The sequence below is a fragment of the Aphis gossypii genome, unplaced genomic scaffold (assembly GCF_020184175.1).
Source record: "Aphis gossypii isolate Hap1 unplaced genomic scaffold, ASM2018417v2 Contig00432, whole genome shotgun sequence".
Taxonomy (NCBI): domain Eukaryota; kingdom Metazoa; phylum Arthropoda; class Insecta; order Hemiptera; family Aphididae; genus Aphis; species Aphis gossypii.
The window spans coordinates 2,063-19,303 of NW_026083102.1; the positions used below are offsets into that span (position 1 = coordinate 2,063).

The 17,241-nt window shown below is 28.3% G+C and overlaps 2 protein-coding genes and 2 long non-coding RNA genes across 4 annotated transcripts; 3 read left to right on the forward strand and 1 right to left on the reverse strand.

Annotated features, from left to right (window-relative positions):
* The first annotated feature begins 528 nt into the window (after positions 1 to 528).
* Positions 529 to 2,343, forward strand: LOC126554104 (zinc finger BED domain-containing protein 4-like). Its single transcript, XM_050209210.1, has 3 exons — positions 529 to 584; positions 912 to 1,066; positions 1,277 to 2,343. The coding sequence occupies exons 1-3, from the start codon at positions 529 to 531 to the stop codon at positions 2,341 to 2,343; spliced, it is 1,278 nt and encodes a 425-aa protein (XP_050065167.1).
* Positions 2,344 to 3,902: 1,559 nt separating this feature from the next.
* On the forward strand, positions 3,903 to 5,646 carry LOC126554114 (uncharacterized). The gene is made up of 5 exons (XR_007606607.1): positions 3,903 to 4,001; positions 4,094 to 4,214; positions 4,918 to 5,208; positions 5,338 to 5,460; positions 5,520 to 5,646. It is a non-coding gene; the product is annotated as an uncharacterized LOC126554114 (long non-coding RNA).
* Positions 5,647 to 5,736: 90 nt separating this feature from the next.
* LOC126554112 (uncharacterized) lies at positions 5,737 to 6,529 on the reverse strand. Its single transcript, XM_050209219.1, has 3 exons — positions 6,305 to 6,529; positions 6,039 to 6,236; positions 5,737 to 5,937 (listed from the first exon to the last, which is right to left on the reverse strand). Exons 1-3 carry the CDS (start codon positions 6,527 to 6,529, stop codon positions 5,737 to 5,739), a joined length of 624 nt encoding a protein of 207 aa, XP_050065176.1.
* Positions 6,108 to 6,759, forward strand: LOC126554113 (uncharacterized). Its single transcript, XR_007606606.1, has 3 exons — positions 6,108 to 6,251; positions 6,323 to 6,550; positions 6,630 to 6,759. It is a non-coding gene; the product is annotated as an uncharacterized LOC126554113 (long non-coding RNA).
* Positions 6,760 to 17,241: the final 10,482 nt, after the last annotated feature.

The window sequence follows — 17,241 nt, forward strand, 5'->3', positions numbered from 1 at the left end:
ATATATTTTATTTATTAAATATCATAGGTATTATGATCTTTTTTATTTGAATAATCTTATTTTGTTATAGGAAATATGTAAATGAAGAATGTACTCTTTTAAAACATGAAATAAATAAGGAAATCCAAAACAAACTTATTTCATTAAAAATTGACGCCGTTACAAGACTGAATAGATCCTTTTTAGGAATACATTTGCAGTATGTAATTGATGATACTATTAAACTTAGGACTATAGGACTTCTGGAACTAACCGAGTCACATACAGGTATCTATAATATTTAATTACTTGTTCTTCTATTTTATAGTTTCATACTATATAATGTATAACGTAATTTACTTTTATCATTTAGGTGTGTATTTAAAAGATGTGATTCTTAATGTGTTGAATAAATTTAAGATTGAGCCATACCAACTGTACACAATAACATCAGATAACGGTGCAAATATGTTAAAAGCCACTAACCTAATTGAAGAACATATTTTATCTGAAGTGTCTATATCTGATAATGAATCAGAAACTGAACGCATGGACATTGCAGAATCAGAAGCAGGATCAATTATTGAGACTGAAGATGATAATAGGTATAACTTACTAAAGATGATTTTTAAATTAAATAACATTAAAATGAAATAATTAACTTTTGATTAAACCTACATATAAAATTAGGTAACATTTATTTTGTTTTCATTATAATTTCAAATACTGCCGTTATTTGGTTAACACACATGACAACAATTAAAAAATAATTTCTATTTAGTTGTATGAAACTTTTTTTTTATTTCTTATAGTAGGTACCTATTATTTTATTATTTCAATTTTTATTTTTTATTAAATAATTATTTTATTTTATTATAAAAAAATTTAAGATTAGTTATCAGTTATTAATATAAGTAAGCATTTGTTAACAGTGAGTTTGAATTGGACCAAACTGTACTTGATGATGATCAAATAACTAAATTATTAAATGAACATGATGATACTGTTGATAAAGATTATGAACAATCAGAATTTATAATTAATAATTTTGAATCGCAAAGCTTCAGTGATAACTCCATATTTTCTGGTAAGTTTTAGTGAAATGTAAAAATTATTGTATTATTATGAAATATTTGAAAAACTACCTAACACAAATGTTTTATGTAAAAATGCATATTGTAGTTTGACAAAGTTTTCATGAATATTTACTTGTAGTAATTTATATTTATAATTATATCTGAAATTACTAAAATGTAATGTTATTTAAATTAATTAGGTTTTGAATTTTATTTTAAAGGAATCCGTTGTGTAGCTCACACCTTGCAATTAGCAGTCATAGATTGCTTAAAAGATGATGACATCACTAAACTGTTAAATAAAGTTAGATTTTTGGTAAAACGACTGAGAAACCAAACTTATACTTATTTAATTAAAAAAGAAAAATTAAAATTACCAATTCTCGACTGTTTAACTCGTTGGCATTCTACATTGGACATGTTAGAAAGAATATTATATTTAAAAGAATTTATAAAAAACATGTCAGCAAATGACCATAAGCTTAAAAAAGTCAACCTTAATCATTCGGACTGGGAAAAAGTTGAAACATTATCAAAAACACTATTGCCTTCAAAAATATGTACAAAGAAACTACAATATGAACAACTTACATTGACAGACTTCTATGGTGCTTGGATAACATGTAAGCTTCAAACAGATGCATTAAATACATCAATATCTAAAAAATTGCTTCAACACATAGTGGACAGGGAAAAGCATATAATGGACAATAAAGTATTATTAGGAGCAATTTTTTTAGACCCTCGATATAAGATAACTTTAAATGAAGACAAATGTAATACCGCAATAGAACATTTAATCAAAGTTTGGGTTCATTTGAAAGGTGTTGAATTAAAAAATAATATACAAGAAACAACTCCAAACATTGAAGACGGACAAGAAAGTTCTAACTCGTCTACAGATTCTACTGATGAACTAGAAAAATTCCTTCAAAATAAAGATAACAAAAATGATTCAGTATCCTTTGATTTTAACATACCAAACTCACAAACATCTACAATAGCAACAAGAATTGAAACACTTCTCAAATCATATCACATAGATCAAAACAGATTAAATTACAAGGTTAATATCCTACAATTTTGGAAAACTATGGAAGCTTCAAATCCAGAACTATCCCAACTAGCTAAAGTTGTTTTTAGTGTTCCAGCTACGCAAGTAAGCGTTGAACGTCTTTTTTCTGGATTGAAATTTCTATTATCGCCATACCGCAGTAATATTTCCAGCAAGAACTTGGAGAATCAGTTATTAATTCGTACCAACAGATTATTTAATAATAAAAATTAACTGTATTATTGTTATAATATTATATGTTAATAAAATAATAATTCAGTAGCCATTGGTATTTTATTTTATTTTAACAATTTAAGTAGCTATTGGTATTTATATTTTATTTTTTACTATTTAGGTAGCTATTGATATTTATATTTTAATTTATGTTAACTATGTGAATGCGTATAGCTGTTGTTATTTATATTTAATTTTTATGTATAATTACTACTGTTTTAATATTTTAATGTAGGTACCTACCTTTAAAACATTTAATCTGAATTTAATATCATTTTTGGAATCATTTAATACTGGTTTTAACTAGAATCCTAACTTCAACTTTTTAAAATTAATTTCCCAAAACCGGTACCGGAACCGGAACCTCTAAATAAAATAATTAAAAACCCGAATCGGAACCAGAACCTCTGAATAAAATAATTAAGTACCGGAACCGGAATCAGAACCTTTAAAACCAATAGGTACCAGTCCCTGGTTTAGTTACCATTTTTAATGTAGACAAAACACAAGTCACGCCTAACGTGAGACGAAAATAGCAATTTTTAGCCACGTGGACGTGGTGCACTATTATTAATTAATAAAATAATAATAATAATAAAATGTTCAAAGACGGATAATCCAGACGGCCGATTGGCAAATATAAATTATAATGTTTCTGATGCCACGTGCATTGAATAATGTAGACATTGTAGACAAAAGACAACAAGCTCGCGCCTCGTACACCGAACGCGAGACGATTATCGATTATCGTAATATTGTTATCGTCTATCGATAGGCGATAGTGAACCATGTCACAGACTTCATATTGTGTTAGGCCCGGTTTTTCAATTGGCATAATAACTGCTAGTTAGTTAACCATCAGATTAATTTAACTATCGTTTAAAATGGCAGTTAAATACTAAATAGTGCACTGTTTATCAAATTAAATTTATGTGCCAGTTAATTAACTAGAGGTTAATCGTAAAATCAAAATATCTTACGAATGGTCATACTGTAAAATATGTGTTATCTTATTTTGCTTTTGCTATTATCAGCGATCGTGTTTTGAAAATGCCGGTTGTTTTTACTTAATACCATGAACTAAGATATATCTTAGTCCGTGCTTAATACGTTTGTAGTGTTTTAAAAGTAAATTGTTCTAAATCTAAATTCTAGTACGAATTTGAGATTCGTTGCACAAGTTTTCTGGCCCTTCAGGGGGATTCAGGAATGGTGTGACAATATGCATACTGCATAGTGTTGGCATAACCAGAATCTGCCACTATTAAGCTATTTCCCCAGTTTTGAGTAACATGTAAATATCATTATTTATTTCATTTTGTTTTATTATTGAAGTTTGTACCTTTTACCGTTCTACCAAATACGTAATGCCATAGTGAAATCATTATTACAGAGTGGGCATCGCTGTGCTTCTAAAAGCGTTAAGCAGTCCACACATAAAACCCTATGACCACAAGGCACAAGTGCGTGTGTCCTTGGAGCTACTCTGCATACAGTACAAATATTTTGATCATCTGCTTGAGGATACAGTTCATGCAGATTCTGAGGAACTTGAACAAAGGGGGTTTCTTCCTCATCAGAGTCATCCGTCAAAAATTGTTGCCATATATCTATTTCTCTGTCTTCAGGAATGATGAAGTCGGTTTCATCATAATCTAGTAATAATAATAAATGAAAGATATTATTTTGTAGTCAATATTATAAATATTACCTTCTATTATATTGATTTCTGGTTCAATATTAATTTCAGGATCTTGAATTACATTTAAATCATTTACATCTATAACATCTTCAATACCTGGATTATCTACTATTACGGCAGGGATGGCAATCTGTTGATGAACTTGTATTTCTTCTTCAGAGCCTAATAAGTAATACTATATTATAATTTAATCAAACACATCAATGAATTACTAATAGTAACTAGAGCCACTTATTGAATTTAAATATTTACATTTAAACGTTTTTTTTTTTTTTTTTAATATTCATTTCTTAGTTACATTATTCAGTCCGTTATGACTTAAAACAAATTTATAATATTATCTTAGACTATTATGCAGTCATTATTGAACAATATGCAAATGTAACAAGTCCCGAACCCTATGAGTCATGTTACAATGTTTATCAAAATAACATTCATATAGATACATACACATCTATGAGCAGAGCTGGATTAAGACTGAGGGTCTCTGGGCAATGAATATTGGAAATTTAAACAATTAACATGGTGTGTTTATAAATTACATTTTGTATATTACAAAACAAAATTATTAGTATCAGTAGTTTTTAAAAATTTAAAAAAATAATAATAAAAAAAAAAAAAGTAGTTCTCAACTCAGCTCTCATGTTAATTGTTAGGTACACCAAAAAATGCATACATAAAATTGTTTTGGGTATTTAAAAATGTGTACAAGTTCTCTTAATGCCCACTGATTTTTAGAGTATTTTTTTACTGTATAAAAAATTAAATTACAAATTTGTTGCTTTAATTGAACATGCCATGGTAAAGATATATTGAGGATATAATCAAAACATCCTTTCTAACTCTTTATATTTTAAAATTGTTTTGTTTAGGTAACATACTTTCAACTTCATCTTCCCAATTCAACTCTCTTGCTAAATAATGTTCTGTGGCATGAGAGCACTGAAGAAGAAATTCTCTTATTGTAATGGCACCTGTTGTAAATAACGCAGTGGAATTTTTGATTCTCACCGAATTTAAAATATATTTCATTTTAATGGATCGAGTCGTTGGCAAGCCCCTAGCCAGTTGTCCAACAATGATGTGCTGCTTGATAGAAATTTTGTTGAGATGTTCTATATGACAAACATTTTTATTAGTTATTTAACAAAAACAAATGCCTGGTACCTAAACCTAATACTTTAACAAAAATGATAATAAAATATAATGTAAAATAATCAACAGATAACACTTAGGTTTTAAATATAAAACACTTACCAGGTTCTTAACATATTTTCTATTTTTTATTTTAGATTAATCGAAAATCTGTTACATATAGTTACAAATTACAATAAGAAGATGAGTGGAGTGTACGTAGTAGCCAGTAGGTGAACATAGGCATGATTGAAGACGATATTCATTGATTACACTTCGAGGTTTTTAACATAATATTATAGTTACATAATTTGTATAACTAACCTAGAAATATCCACAGGTTTGGATGCTGGACCTGAAAAGTTTGCTTAAGGGACGAATGAAAACTTTCCACATTGTTATTAGTACGGCGTGGTTGGCCATGTACCGAAAAACATTCGGGTCCCTTTCTGATAATCCAAAAGCTATTTAAATTTAAATATAATACTAAGATTAGTAAGATTAAAATATGTTATTCTTCACTTCACATTTTTTTTATATTTAGTACTAACTGTATTTTACCTATAAAAATATGTAAAAAACCTTGGTAGCTGAACATTATTAGCTTGAGCATATGTTTTAATTTCTTCAAAACCTCTTTCTATTTCATGTGATGGTAATAGTGCTAATGCTGCAGTCATTTGTACACACATTTTTGCTGCCATGTTTATTTTTACATGATGTGTGTACCCCAATTTTTTAATATTCTTCTGAAGACTCTAAAAATATTTATGAACATTTAATTTTTCTTTAAAAAACTCATTGCTATAATTATATTTAAAAATGAGTGTGTCACTTCAATAAATTTTAAATTTCAAACCTGTATATAATGAAACCAACAGGACAATATGGTTGCTTCTGGGTATATTGCAATTAAAGCATTTCGAAGGCTAGTCTCAAAATCTATCATAATTGTTGTGGGTCTTACTGTAGGAAATTTAATTTTAAATCGCTCAAACACCTTTTTGTAAGAAGCCTCTGTTTTAGCTTCCATCATTACAAAGCAAACAGGGATGGACTAGGTTAAACAAATGTTGGTAATCATATATTAAATTTTATTTTTTGTTAAAATAAATGTATTCTCACGTGATTTTGTAAAATTAGATGTAAAATGAGAAGTTGTCTGCAGCGTGGATTAGATGGCACAACTTTAAATGTTCCATCTGCGTGTAACTCTGTACCACCCTCATGAAGTACAGAATTTATGAGGTCATTACAAGCAAACATAACATTAAATTTACCATCATTATCGACAATCCATTCCTGGTAAAATGGCTGATTGCTACACTGATATCTGTTAGCCATATTCATTATATTAACCAAACACAATTAGTAAGTGCCAATTACATTAATTGCTATTGATAAATCTTTAATATTACTTGTTAATATTTATGTCTAAATATTCTCCAAGTTCACGTAAAGTGGTTGGTAGAGGTGGAACGTGCTGTCTGCGAGCTTGGCGCATCGAAGATTCTGCGGTAGGCCATGTATAAATTAAAGCAGCATTTGGATTCCTATAATAATATTTTATAAGTACATCAATTAGTATATAAACAAGTAGTTTGTAGTATACAAAAATTATTATTACAAAATTTCATTGTAAGTCATGTTTTAACATGTCATTATTACAACTACAAATTTAAAGAATTATACCGAATTGATTCTTCATCATAAATAGATTTAAGTTGATTAGTTTCCGATTTTGCCCTTTCTACCAAAACACTTCTAAATTGGGTTTTTAACTCATTGTTAATGAAATTTATGTCATTTGCTTCATGAGTGTGTGGCTTTTTTGTTATTATTGTACCATTTTCCAATTGCATTGCTGTCCCTTTGCAATACACATCAGGAGTTGCACATACATAATATCTGAAAATTAATAACAAAATTTTATAATTAAATAGTGATTTTAAGTTACATCCATTTAATGTTAATTTAAAATGTCTTACCGTTTGCCTTCACGTGTACTTTTTGTACATTTGTAATGGAATCCTTCATGATCCATATTAATATTATAATAATAATTACTAATAAAATAATAAAAAAAACTAAGCACAGCACATTAATATAATATTAATCGAGGGTTGTACAAATTTAATAAAAAAACAGATGGCAAGTGATAATTTGTCAACGCATAACACATTTTTTTTTTTTTTTTTTTTTATTAATTTCCCAAAATCTAAAAATAACATTTTGTTTGAGTTATTTGCATAGAACTAAGGTCTATGGTTATGTGAGAACACTAAAATGATAACATTGTTATCAGTAAAAAATTATAATATTATAAATTATAAAGCATCTTTGCACCATTGCATCTATGTTTCAAAAAGTAATTAATAAACTATTGAATATAGGTAATAGCTCAATGTATAAATTAAAGTAAATCATACTTGCGAGCATGAACTAAGATTAATTAATATTAATTAATATTTATATTTATTTATTAATTAATCTTAGTTCATGCTTGCGAGTATAAAACATATTGAATAGATGATACCAAGATTTATATTTTAGACTGAACATAGGTACATAGATAATGTTTCTAAATCATACTTAAAATTATCACCTACAAATTTACTAATGTCTATAGGAAACACTATGGGTATTAATTTTAGTTACCTAATATTAATAATATAAAATCAAGTAACATGTATAAAAAACAAGTTTGTTTGTTTGACTACATTATATTGTTATATTATTTTCATCAATATCGACATATCGTCCATGCAGTTAGTGTGATTGGAAATTAATGATGTAGATGATTTTTTTTTCATTCTTAAATTTTAACAATCACATCTTTTAAATATAGGCATTTATTTCCAGTTATTATAATAAGTACTGCATTTTTTTTGACCCACTTAATTTCATGAAATGCATTTAAAATTATGTACATGTGAAATAATTGTAGAAATGATGAAGCTGGTTTACGTTTTAGATTTAAAAAAAAAAAATTAAGCAAATATTATCATCAGGTTTTAATTTATTTATGCATTTTTTTAAAATTAAAAAAATTATAATAATTTGCCACCTATATATACGGGCTACTTAGCTTGGGGCTCGCGTAAAAACCTGGAATGTTAAAATCTAATCTGGATTAACCTAATCTGGAATTTTAAAATTCCAGATTACTACAGTCCAGATTTTTACGGTGCAGTTTTGTCCAGTTCAGATTTTTACGATTTTCAAATTTTTAAATTCCAGATTTCTACGGTCCAGGTTTTAAAATCCAGATTTTAGCATTCCGGGTTTTTACAGGTCACCCTAAAAGCTTTTGCCTTTATAAAATCTCTTTTCCAATAGACCTCAATTACTACAGTGACTAAGGTGAATTATTATTTTCTATTTTGTTCTGATTAAACTTACGATTACAATTTATAAAGAACATACCTAATAATAATAAATTATATAAATTTATAATTTAAATTAGGTACAAAACAAAAAATCTCCTAATAAATGTTGTTATCACCGATACACGTTACTACGTTGGCCTTGTTGCCGAAATGCAATCACCACTGAACGTCTGAACACCACATCAGAAATTCAGAAACCCAAATAGGTGGGAAATCCGAAATTGTCAATTTAAGTTGATCAATTTTTCGAAAGAAAAAAAAATACGGTTCATAATTATTATTACTTATTTATAATAAATAAACCACCGCATAAAGTTTTGCTTTAAATTTTAATATTAAATGAAAAAATAATCTTGGGAAATGGAATAAACGAAAAAAAAAAACGAAAAAAATGAAAATAGAAATATGGGTTTCGAACCGTCCACCTCTGATTTACTAATTGTCACGCCTTACCCATTGAGCTGTCGTTTTCGGATAAAATACGGTTCGGACGCAATACATTTCGGATGAAATATTTTTCGGCTTAAATACGGTTCGGATGATATATTTTCGACTATAATATTTTTCGGATAAAATACGGTTCGGACGATATATTTTTCGGCTAATTAACGTTTCGGATAAAAAATGTTCGACCAATATATTTTTGGTTTCCTTATTTTCGTGTATAATATTTTCTGATTAAATATTTTTCGTTTATTTTATTTTCGTACTTAATAATTTTCGGATAAAATACATTTCCATTGAAATATTTTTCGGATACTATAATTTTCGTAAATTTATTTTCGGATAAAATATTTTCGTCTGAAATATTTTCGGATGTTATATAGCCCCTCTTTGTATTGTGTGTTTATTTTTTTTTTCTAATAAAACAACGTTTCAAATCGTTTTACTGCATTAACATACCTAGTTATAGTGAGTTAAGTAAATCTTTAATCTTAACAAAATCCATTTTTGGAAATTCCAACTTCTATGGACCGAGAACGATTGTAGACTATAATTATCAGAGACGTATTAAGGAATTTTACGCCAAAGGTAATAAAAAAAACGCATACCGTATTAATCTTATTATATCAAAATGCTCTCCAAAATTCAAAATTCACCACCCAGGATCTAAGCCCCTCTGACCCCTTTAAAATATGTCATTGTAGTAGTTATGTACACGGCATGTTCATTGATCAGGATCTACCTATATCTAATTAATTATCAATTACAGTCGAATACTGCTGTGGTGTTAAATTCAGATAACCCATCTCGACTTTAGTAATGATAATAATAATTATAATGACAACGAAGGATCTCACGAGACTTATTGAATTCCGTCTTGTAAAATTATTTATATCAATATAATTAATTTAAAAATATGGATCTCGTATGGCATTTGTTTTGCCACAGGCCTTTAGTGAATAACTTCAGATATTATTATGTAGGTAAAATACAAATTTGTACAATTTAAAAATTATATTCGTTTGGTACTGTTAAATAGTTGTAGTGAACAGTTGGCAATGGCTACGCGATGACCAATGATTGGTTGGTCGGCAGCGATGACGTTTTATACGACACAATGAGTAATTATCTTATTATAGACGGATCTCGCAAGACTCATTGAATATCGTAACATCATGTCCTTTGATTAATAAACATGGATCTAGTATGTATTCCTATTTGGATAAAAATAAAAATTTTACAATTCAATAATGCTAGGTACTTTTTAAATAATACTATTTAGGTTTTATCGACGGATCTCGTAAGACTCCTAAAATGTTTTATTTTTAGATTTTATAAATAGATTTAATTGAAAAACAAGGATCTTGTATGGAAATACGCTATTATGTTTGTTACAAATTTGTTTTAGATTATTTCTGAGTTTTTTTTATGTATGTAAATAATTGTTGTCTGGATCTCTCGTGGTATTATTAATAAGTAGGCTGTCCGATAAATAAGGTACAAAAATATACTGAATAATGAAAAATCAATTTATTACTTTAAAATTTTTACACAATAAATTAGACATATTTTTCTATTTTTCTACATAGTCATCATTTAAATTGATGCATTTATCCCAACGATGGAGTAATTTGAAAATGCCATCTCGGAAATACGCAGCACATTTTCCATCGAAGTACTCGGTAACTGCGTTCATGACCTCCTCCTCATTTTGAAAATGAGTTCCTCCTAAGTGTTTTTTTAACGGACCAAACAAAAAAAAATCCGAAGGTGCCAGATCAGGACTATATGGTGGATGTTCCAATACTTCCCACTTGTATTTTTCCAGCCAAGCTTTGGTTTTTCCGGCTGAATGTGGGGTTGCATTGTCATGCAGCAGTTTCACATTTCTTGAGCGTAATTGTCCTCTTCTCTTGAAACGAATTTTTTCTTTCAATTTTTTTAACGTTTCAATGTATCGGTCAGCATTTATTGTTTCATTTTTTGATAAAAATTCAATCAGTAAAATTCCTTGTGCATCCCAAAACACTTCTTGCCTCATCTTCCAACACTTTCTCGACCTGAATTAAATTTTGTACACCAAACCGATACACTTTTTCGAGACATTACTTGTGGGCCATTAACTTCGGTTATTTTTCGATGAATTTCAGTCGGAGAAATATTTTGAAAATTAAAAAACCGAATGACGGCGCTGACTTCTTCTTTTGTGCAACATAGATACTGGTTTTCCATGTTTATAATTACGTAGCTGACGGAACACTAAACCATAATAGTTATATCACATAGAATATGTCGTTTTTTACCTAAATTATCAATTCTGGAAATTTCCGGCCGATATAAATGGTTTACGCTAAAAATAACTTTGTACTTTATTTATCGGACAACCTACGTAATATAGTTTTACAAGTGATTTAGTTTTGAATATAATAAACAAACTCTTGAATATAACTGATATAATAATACTTTGTAGTGTATCACATCTGTTGTTACATAGAGTCTATAACCTAACCTATACGTATAATCAAAAAGATACCTATTTAAAAATGATCCTGATCTAATAATTATTATGACGATGAATGTCGATAATAATTTAAAAACCTCAAAGAGTGTGATATTATATTATGGGTACGTGTAATTTTATGAAAATATAGTATAGGATTATAATTTTTAAGTGTGTTGTTAATTTGTTATATTCAATGTTACTGACTACTGTTTATACATACCTTAAGATATCCATAATTCAATACTAGTTATTATAGTTTCATTTAAAAATAGAAGCAATAAAATAAAATCACATACGCACTACACACATTTTTAAATATAGTGGCATATGAGATCCCCATAATTTATAGGACCAAAATTTAACACGTTAAAATATGTTCCGCGTACCTACTACTGTATTGGTGTACGCTATGAGTTCTATAAAGATTAGAAGCAAGTAACACATTTTAAGATCTCACAACGTGTTGATGTTGAACAATTCAACTCAATAATAATTCTAAAAATAAACGGATCTCATATGATGCGATTGTCGATTAATAATTTTTTTTTGTGTAAGGCACAGCGTGTTCCTAAAAATCATGCGGATCTCACAAGCCACTAAATTTAAAGATATTATAATTTGTATTATGTCATGTATGTGTGATTTTATTTTATCGTTTCTATTTTAAAATAATAATATAAGTACCTACTAAAATACTATAATAAGTAAAACAATACATGGAATTGTGGATCTCGTAAAGCGTACATAGAATATACAATGAAATCTTAATACCAAATTTGTATTGATAGCAGTGGCGGTTTTGAGGGTGAGGCAAGTGAGGCGGTACCTCACTTATAATTTTGTAGTAAAAAATACTCTAAAAGTATAATTCTTAGCTCACTGATAGCACACATTTCGCTTACAATTTCAATGTATTTATGGGTTTATTTGAAAAAAATTCTTCATTACGAAATTTAATAATATGAATATATCTTTTATTTTACTATTGTATAATATTATTCCGCGTTTATTACCAAAAATAGTGATAAACCGATAAGAAATGTACGAAATTACGTAAACAAACCCTCAAATTTCAGCCGACAATATTTCAATGACGTCAGAGAGGGAACCGTTTAATATCACCTCTGCATTGTTACTTGTGTACATTAATTACACACACACAAGCGTAAATACACGAATGCACGTGACTAGAGAGCCTAGATAATAAATATTATATAATAATTATTATCTAGGCTCTCTATACGTGACTATTAAATAAGCAAATCGCGCATGCGCAATGATCATCGTGAGGCTCGATTTTTCATCGCCTCTAAGTACTAAAAATAGATGAGTAGGTATTATGGTTAGCCCGCGGCTGTGATAGCGGCACGTTCAACAAAAACACATATAGATATAGATAATCATAAACCATTAGTATTGTCACAGAGCCTAATAAAACCGATTTCAATATTAGTTTAATTGTTGTTATGAAGGGAGGGGAAGTATTGCAAAAGTTGCCTCACTAAAAAAACACAACCAAAACCGCCACTGATTGATAGCGCACACTAGCTAATCATTCTGCTTAATATTTCTATAGTGACAACGAACAAAAATAAAAACTTAAATATTAATTTAATAAAAAAACAAAATCAATGAATTAAAAAAAAAACTATATAGTTTATGTAGACGTAAATATTTTTTGATAAATCTCTTGTATGATTATCAATACAAATTTTACAAGCGATTTAGTAAATTTATAAACATACCTAGGTGCTATAATAAATAAAATTGAACAAAAAATGAATGTATATTTTGCACTTAAAGCAGTGCGTGTTGTTATAGAGCAAACTAAAACATTCAAAAGTAACTAATGACGACCTAATGAAACATTTTTATAATTGCAAAATTATTTAAGTGATGGAGATTTATATGATATAGTTGCTTGTTGCTTCTGAATTGTATGAAGAGTTACTAATTTTTCGTTATACAATGTAAGAAGATTCTACACCTATAGAAGCACTCAGTTTTTTTAAAACAATGTCCGGGGCTTTCACTACTTTTCCTAACAAAGTAATTTCACTCAGAATTTTGTTAACTATACCAATAACCTCAGCGTCGACAGAAAGAGTTTCTCAAAGCCCGAAATAATTAAAAATTACCTCAGAAACACAATATCTCAAAAACGATTGACTAAATTGGCTACGATTGCAATAGAACACGAAAAAGCAAATACCTACATTGGATTTTAAAAAGTAATAGAATTGTTTGCGTCCAAAAAGTCAAGAAAATTTTTAAAATTCATTATTGATTTGTTTTTTTTTTTTGTTTAAATTTATTATTATTGTATTAAAATATGTAATAAATAAAATATGTACCTAAAGAATAATTACCACATTTCTAAATTTATAGTAATTCAATAACTTTGATTAAAATTACAAAAACGATGTAACATACTTTAACTTTAATATATATATTTTGTAATTGTGATAGTTTATAAGTACTAGGTAGTTAATCAATTACTAAGAGGGCGTCCCACCCGCATGTGTTGTATCTGTCTTACAAGTCCGTAACATAGCAAATTTACGCTCAGCAGATCACGTATAACTCCGTCAGTTTAAAAATTAGAATGAATCGACCTATTATGAAACTTGATGGTAAGACAATTATCTGTGTTTGTAATTTGTTTTTTACGATAATTCAATTTTTTTAGCAAGTTATGCGTATATAACATAGCGTAAATTAAAAATGTTCATAACTCACTTAAAAATTTAATAATCGTAAAAAGCCAACATACAAACACAGATAATACCGCTAACAACCGCTTCAAGTTTACAAATACAATTAATTCCATTAAAATGTGTTATGATGAAAACGTCAATGATTATTGCCATAGAGTAGAAAAATTGTATTATTAAATTATATAATGCGTGTACACTTAATAAAGAGGAATCAGAAGCAAAAGTAATTCACGAAACTTTAAGAGAACAAATACTGAATATTTTTATAAAAGGATTAATAAGTCCTATAAGAACAATTGTAAAAGCACGAAATCCTAAGACATTAGAGGTAGCTAAGCAATTGGCAAAAGCAGAAGAAATAGAATATAATTCAGAAAGAGATAATAGGTACAGGAACGATTTTTCTAATAATAGAGATAATTATAATTTTTCACGACTAAATAATAATAATTTTCAACGTACAAATAATACAAGAAATTATAACACGAATAATCATATCAGTAACTTTCAATCAGATAATATATACCAAGGAGGTTGATCAAATATAGAATACCTGTAATAAAGTGGAAACAATAGTACAGGACTTTACGATAAGTTAATAATAAATATAAATAATAAATAATAGAGTAGAATATAATTATGAATTAGGTTAATAAAAAATTTTGGAAATATGGTTTTATTTGAGGGTAATGTAAAAGAAACTATAGGTACACTTTTAGAAGCATAAAAAAGAGTATTATACAGTGACAAAATTACAAAACAATAAAATTTAACATTAGAAATAAAATATGAAATAAAACGTAAGTTAGGAATTAATTTGTTTTTACCGATTAGTAAAGTAATAGGTAATACACTGTATGTAACACAGAGCAATCTTTATATAATATTTCTATTAACATACAAAAATAAATAGTAATGAATAAACTAGGTATGAATGACGAGTTAGAATGTAAAAGTAAGGTCAATGTTACGATACATATTTCGTAAGACTAAAATCAAAATTATAGTTTACACAAATTTAAACCGCAAAAACGTAACGTAGCGGAAGAAGAAGAGAAAGTAACTATACTAAAACAATTTCATGATCTATGAGAATGGATGTAGAATAATATACCAAATATAATATATTTAATCATATTATCATAAAAAAAACAACGATATGAAAACTTAATAAAGCATTTTAAATATTAATATTAATTTTATACCTATGTGTAGAATGTAGATTCAGTTATTCAGTTATTTAATTTGGTATGTGGGTAGAACGTAACATTCGTGTGGTAATATTAATTAATTGTTCACAAATTTATTTTATTATTTTAATTGTATTATTCAAGGTGAAGGAGATTCAAATATTAAAAATATATATATTAATAATATATACTGTACTAACATACTTTATATTGTATTCTTAATTGATTTAAAATTTGATATAACTAATATTATTATTAAGTTACCAATGTAAAACTGAAATTGTAAGTGTAACTGAGTGCATTTAAGAAAAATTGTAAAGATTTCTGTCTTGCAGACACAAACCTTTTTTTTGTGGGGAGGTGTTATGGGCTACGAGATATCTATAAGATATCTACGAGACTACAAGGCTAAGTTAGTATGACCATGCCTCGTGTCAAGGGTAATGCGGATGCTACTATGACCATGACACGTGTCGGGATAGTAAGCGCACCAATAATTACAGTGCACTAATGATGCATTTGAGATGTTATTGCACATTCTCAAATTCGTGTCCGAATTTGCAACAACAACAACAAGGACACCTGGTTTTACCCAGAAGGCGAAAACACGACGTAAACAAGAGACGCACCACAATATATAAGGGAGCCCGAAGACCAGCAACGGCAGATGTACCAAAGCTATCAACAACTGAGCACTTTCACGTCACTCAGCCACTTATTTAATTTGTTACATGTATTTTGTTTGTATGCAATAAAACATATTACGTTATTAAGTTTAACTTTTATTCAAATTAACCATTTGGATTCAAATCTGATACTGGCACGCAACAGTATAAATCTTAATTATTAAAAAAAGTCAAAGTTCATCTTGCATCTGCAGATCTCATAAAGTACGATCGTGTTATGCGTGTTGAGTTTCGGTCACTTATTATTATTCCGATTTCACATGGCTCCAAAATTACTGATTTGTGTCTCGTGTGTTTTTGCGGGTTAGATATTTGTGTAGATTAGACGATGCTTGTCGCACAATGGTCTTGGACGACACATACACGCTTGACACCCGGCTGTCTATTGTAAAGTTATTTTTATTTTTGTTTGAAATTGTAATTGTACCCTCCCACCAAATCTCCAATAAATATTAGACGTCCTAAGAGATGCAGTGTTAAATTATTTTTATTTGATGATAGTTGCGATCTGGGAGTAAAGCCACTTATCGATAAAGATAATGCTGAACATGAAAAAGATGAATTAATTCTTAAGTAATGTATTGTTGTTGTTGATTTTAGTTGATTCTTCTGAAGCCTTTTGTGAACAAGACAATTCATCTCCACTATGCTGCTCAATTAAAAACCTGTTCATTATTTATGTAGGGTTATTAAAATAAAACCTACTAGATAGTATGAACATGTTTTAGATTTTGAGGATCTACAATGTAATATGAAGCACTATATTTTTTACACTTTCATATTTTAAATTCAGTTTTTAATATTTTTACATTTAATTTTAATTTTTTTATTCACACTACAATATAAATTTTTGTTAATTTCTAAGATCTATGAGTTGGCAGTGATGTTTTGGTTTTATTTTTATAATTTGTTATTTACCCAACAATTACAAAAATAAAAATATGCTTTTCATGTTTGTATGCTTTAATTTTTTTTTATAATATATATCTTTTTTTCTTATGGTACCGAGGACGGAGAAGGAACTATGTTTCCAATTCTCCTCCGGCCCCTATCATTTATTAAAACAAATCAAATACAACAATAATTAGCAGTGGTGGGCCAATCTCCCACTCACTACTATTAAAACTCATAAT

What these genes read in the sequence shown, in the direction of transcription:
- LOC126554104 (XM_050209210.1), top strand. Translation starts at nt 529, where the DNA reads ATGGACATTGCAGAATCAGAAGCAGGATCAATTATTGAGACTGAAGAT. An exon ending in GAGACTGAAGATGATAATAG is followed by an intron (nt 585 to 911) that starts GTATAACTTACT and finishes ATTTGTTAACAG; the next exon opens with TGAGTTTGAATTGGACCAAA. An exon ending in TGATAACTCCATATTTTCTG is followed by an intron (nt 1,067 to 1,276) that starts GTAAGTTTTAGT and finishes TTTATTTTAAAG; the next exon opens with GAATCCGTTGTGTAGCTCAC.
- LOC126554112 (XM_050209219.1), bottom strand. Translation starts at nt 6,529, where the DNA reads ATGAATATGGCTAACAGATATCAGTGTAGCAATCAGCCATTTTACCAG. An exon ending in ATCTAATTTTACAAAATCAC is followed by an intron (nt 6,237 to 6,304) that starts GTGAGAATACAT and finishes TGTTTAACCTAG; the next exon opens with TCCATCCCTGTTTGCTTTGT. An exon ending in GTTGGTTTCATTATATACAG is followed by an intron (nt 5,938 to 6,038) that starts GTTTGAAATTTA and finishes AAATATTTTTAG; the next exon opens with AGTCTTCAGAAGAATATTAA.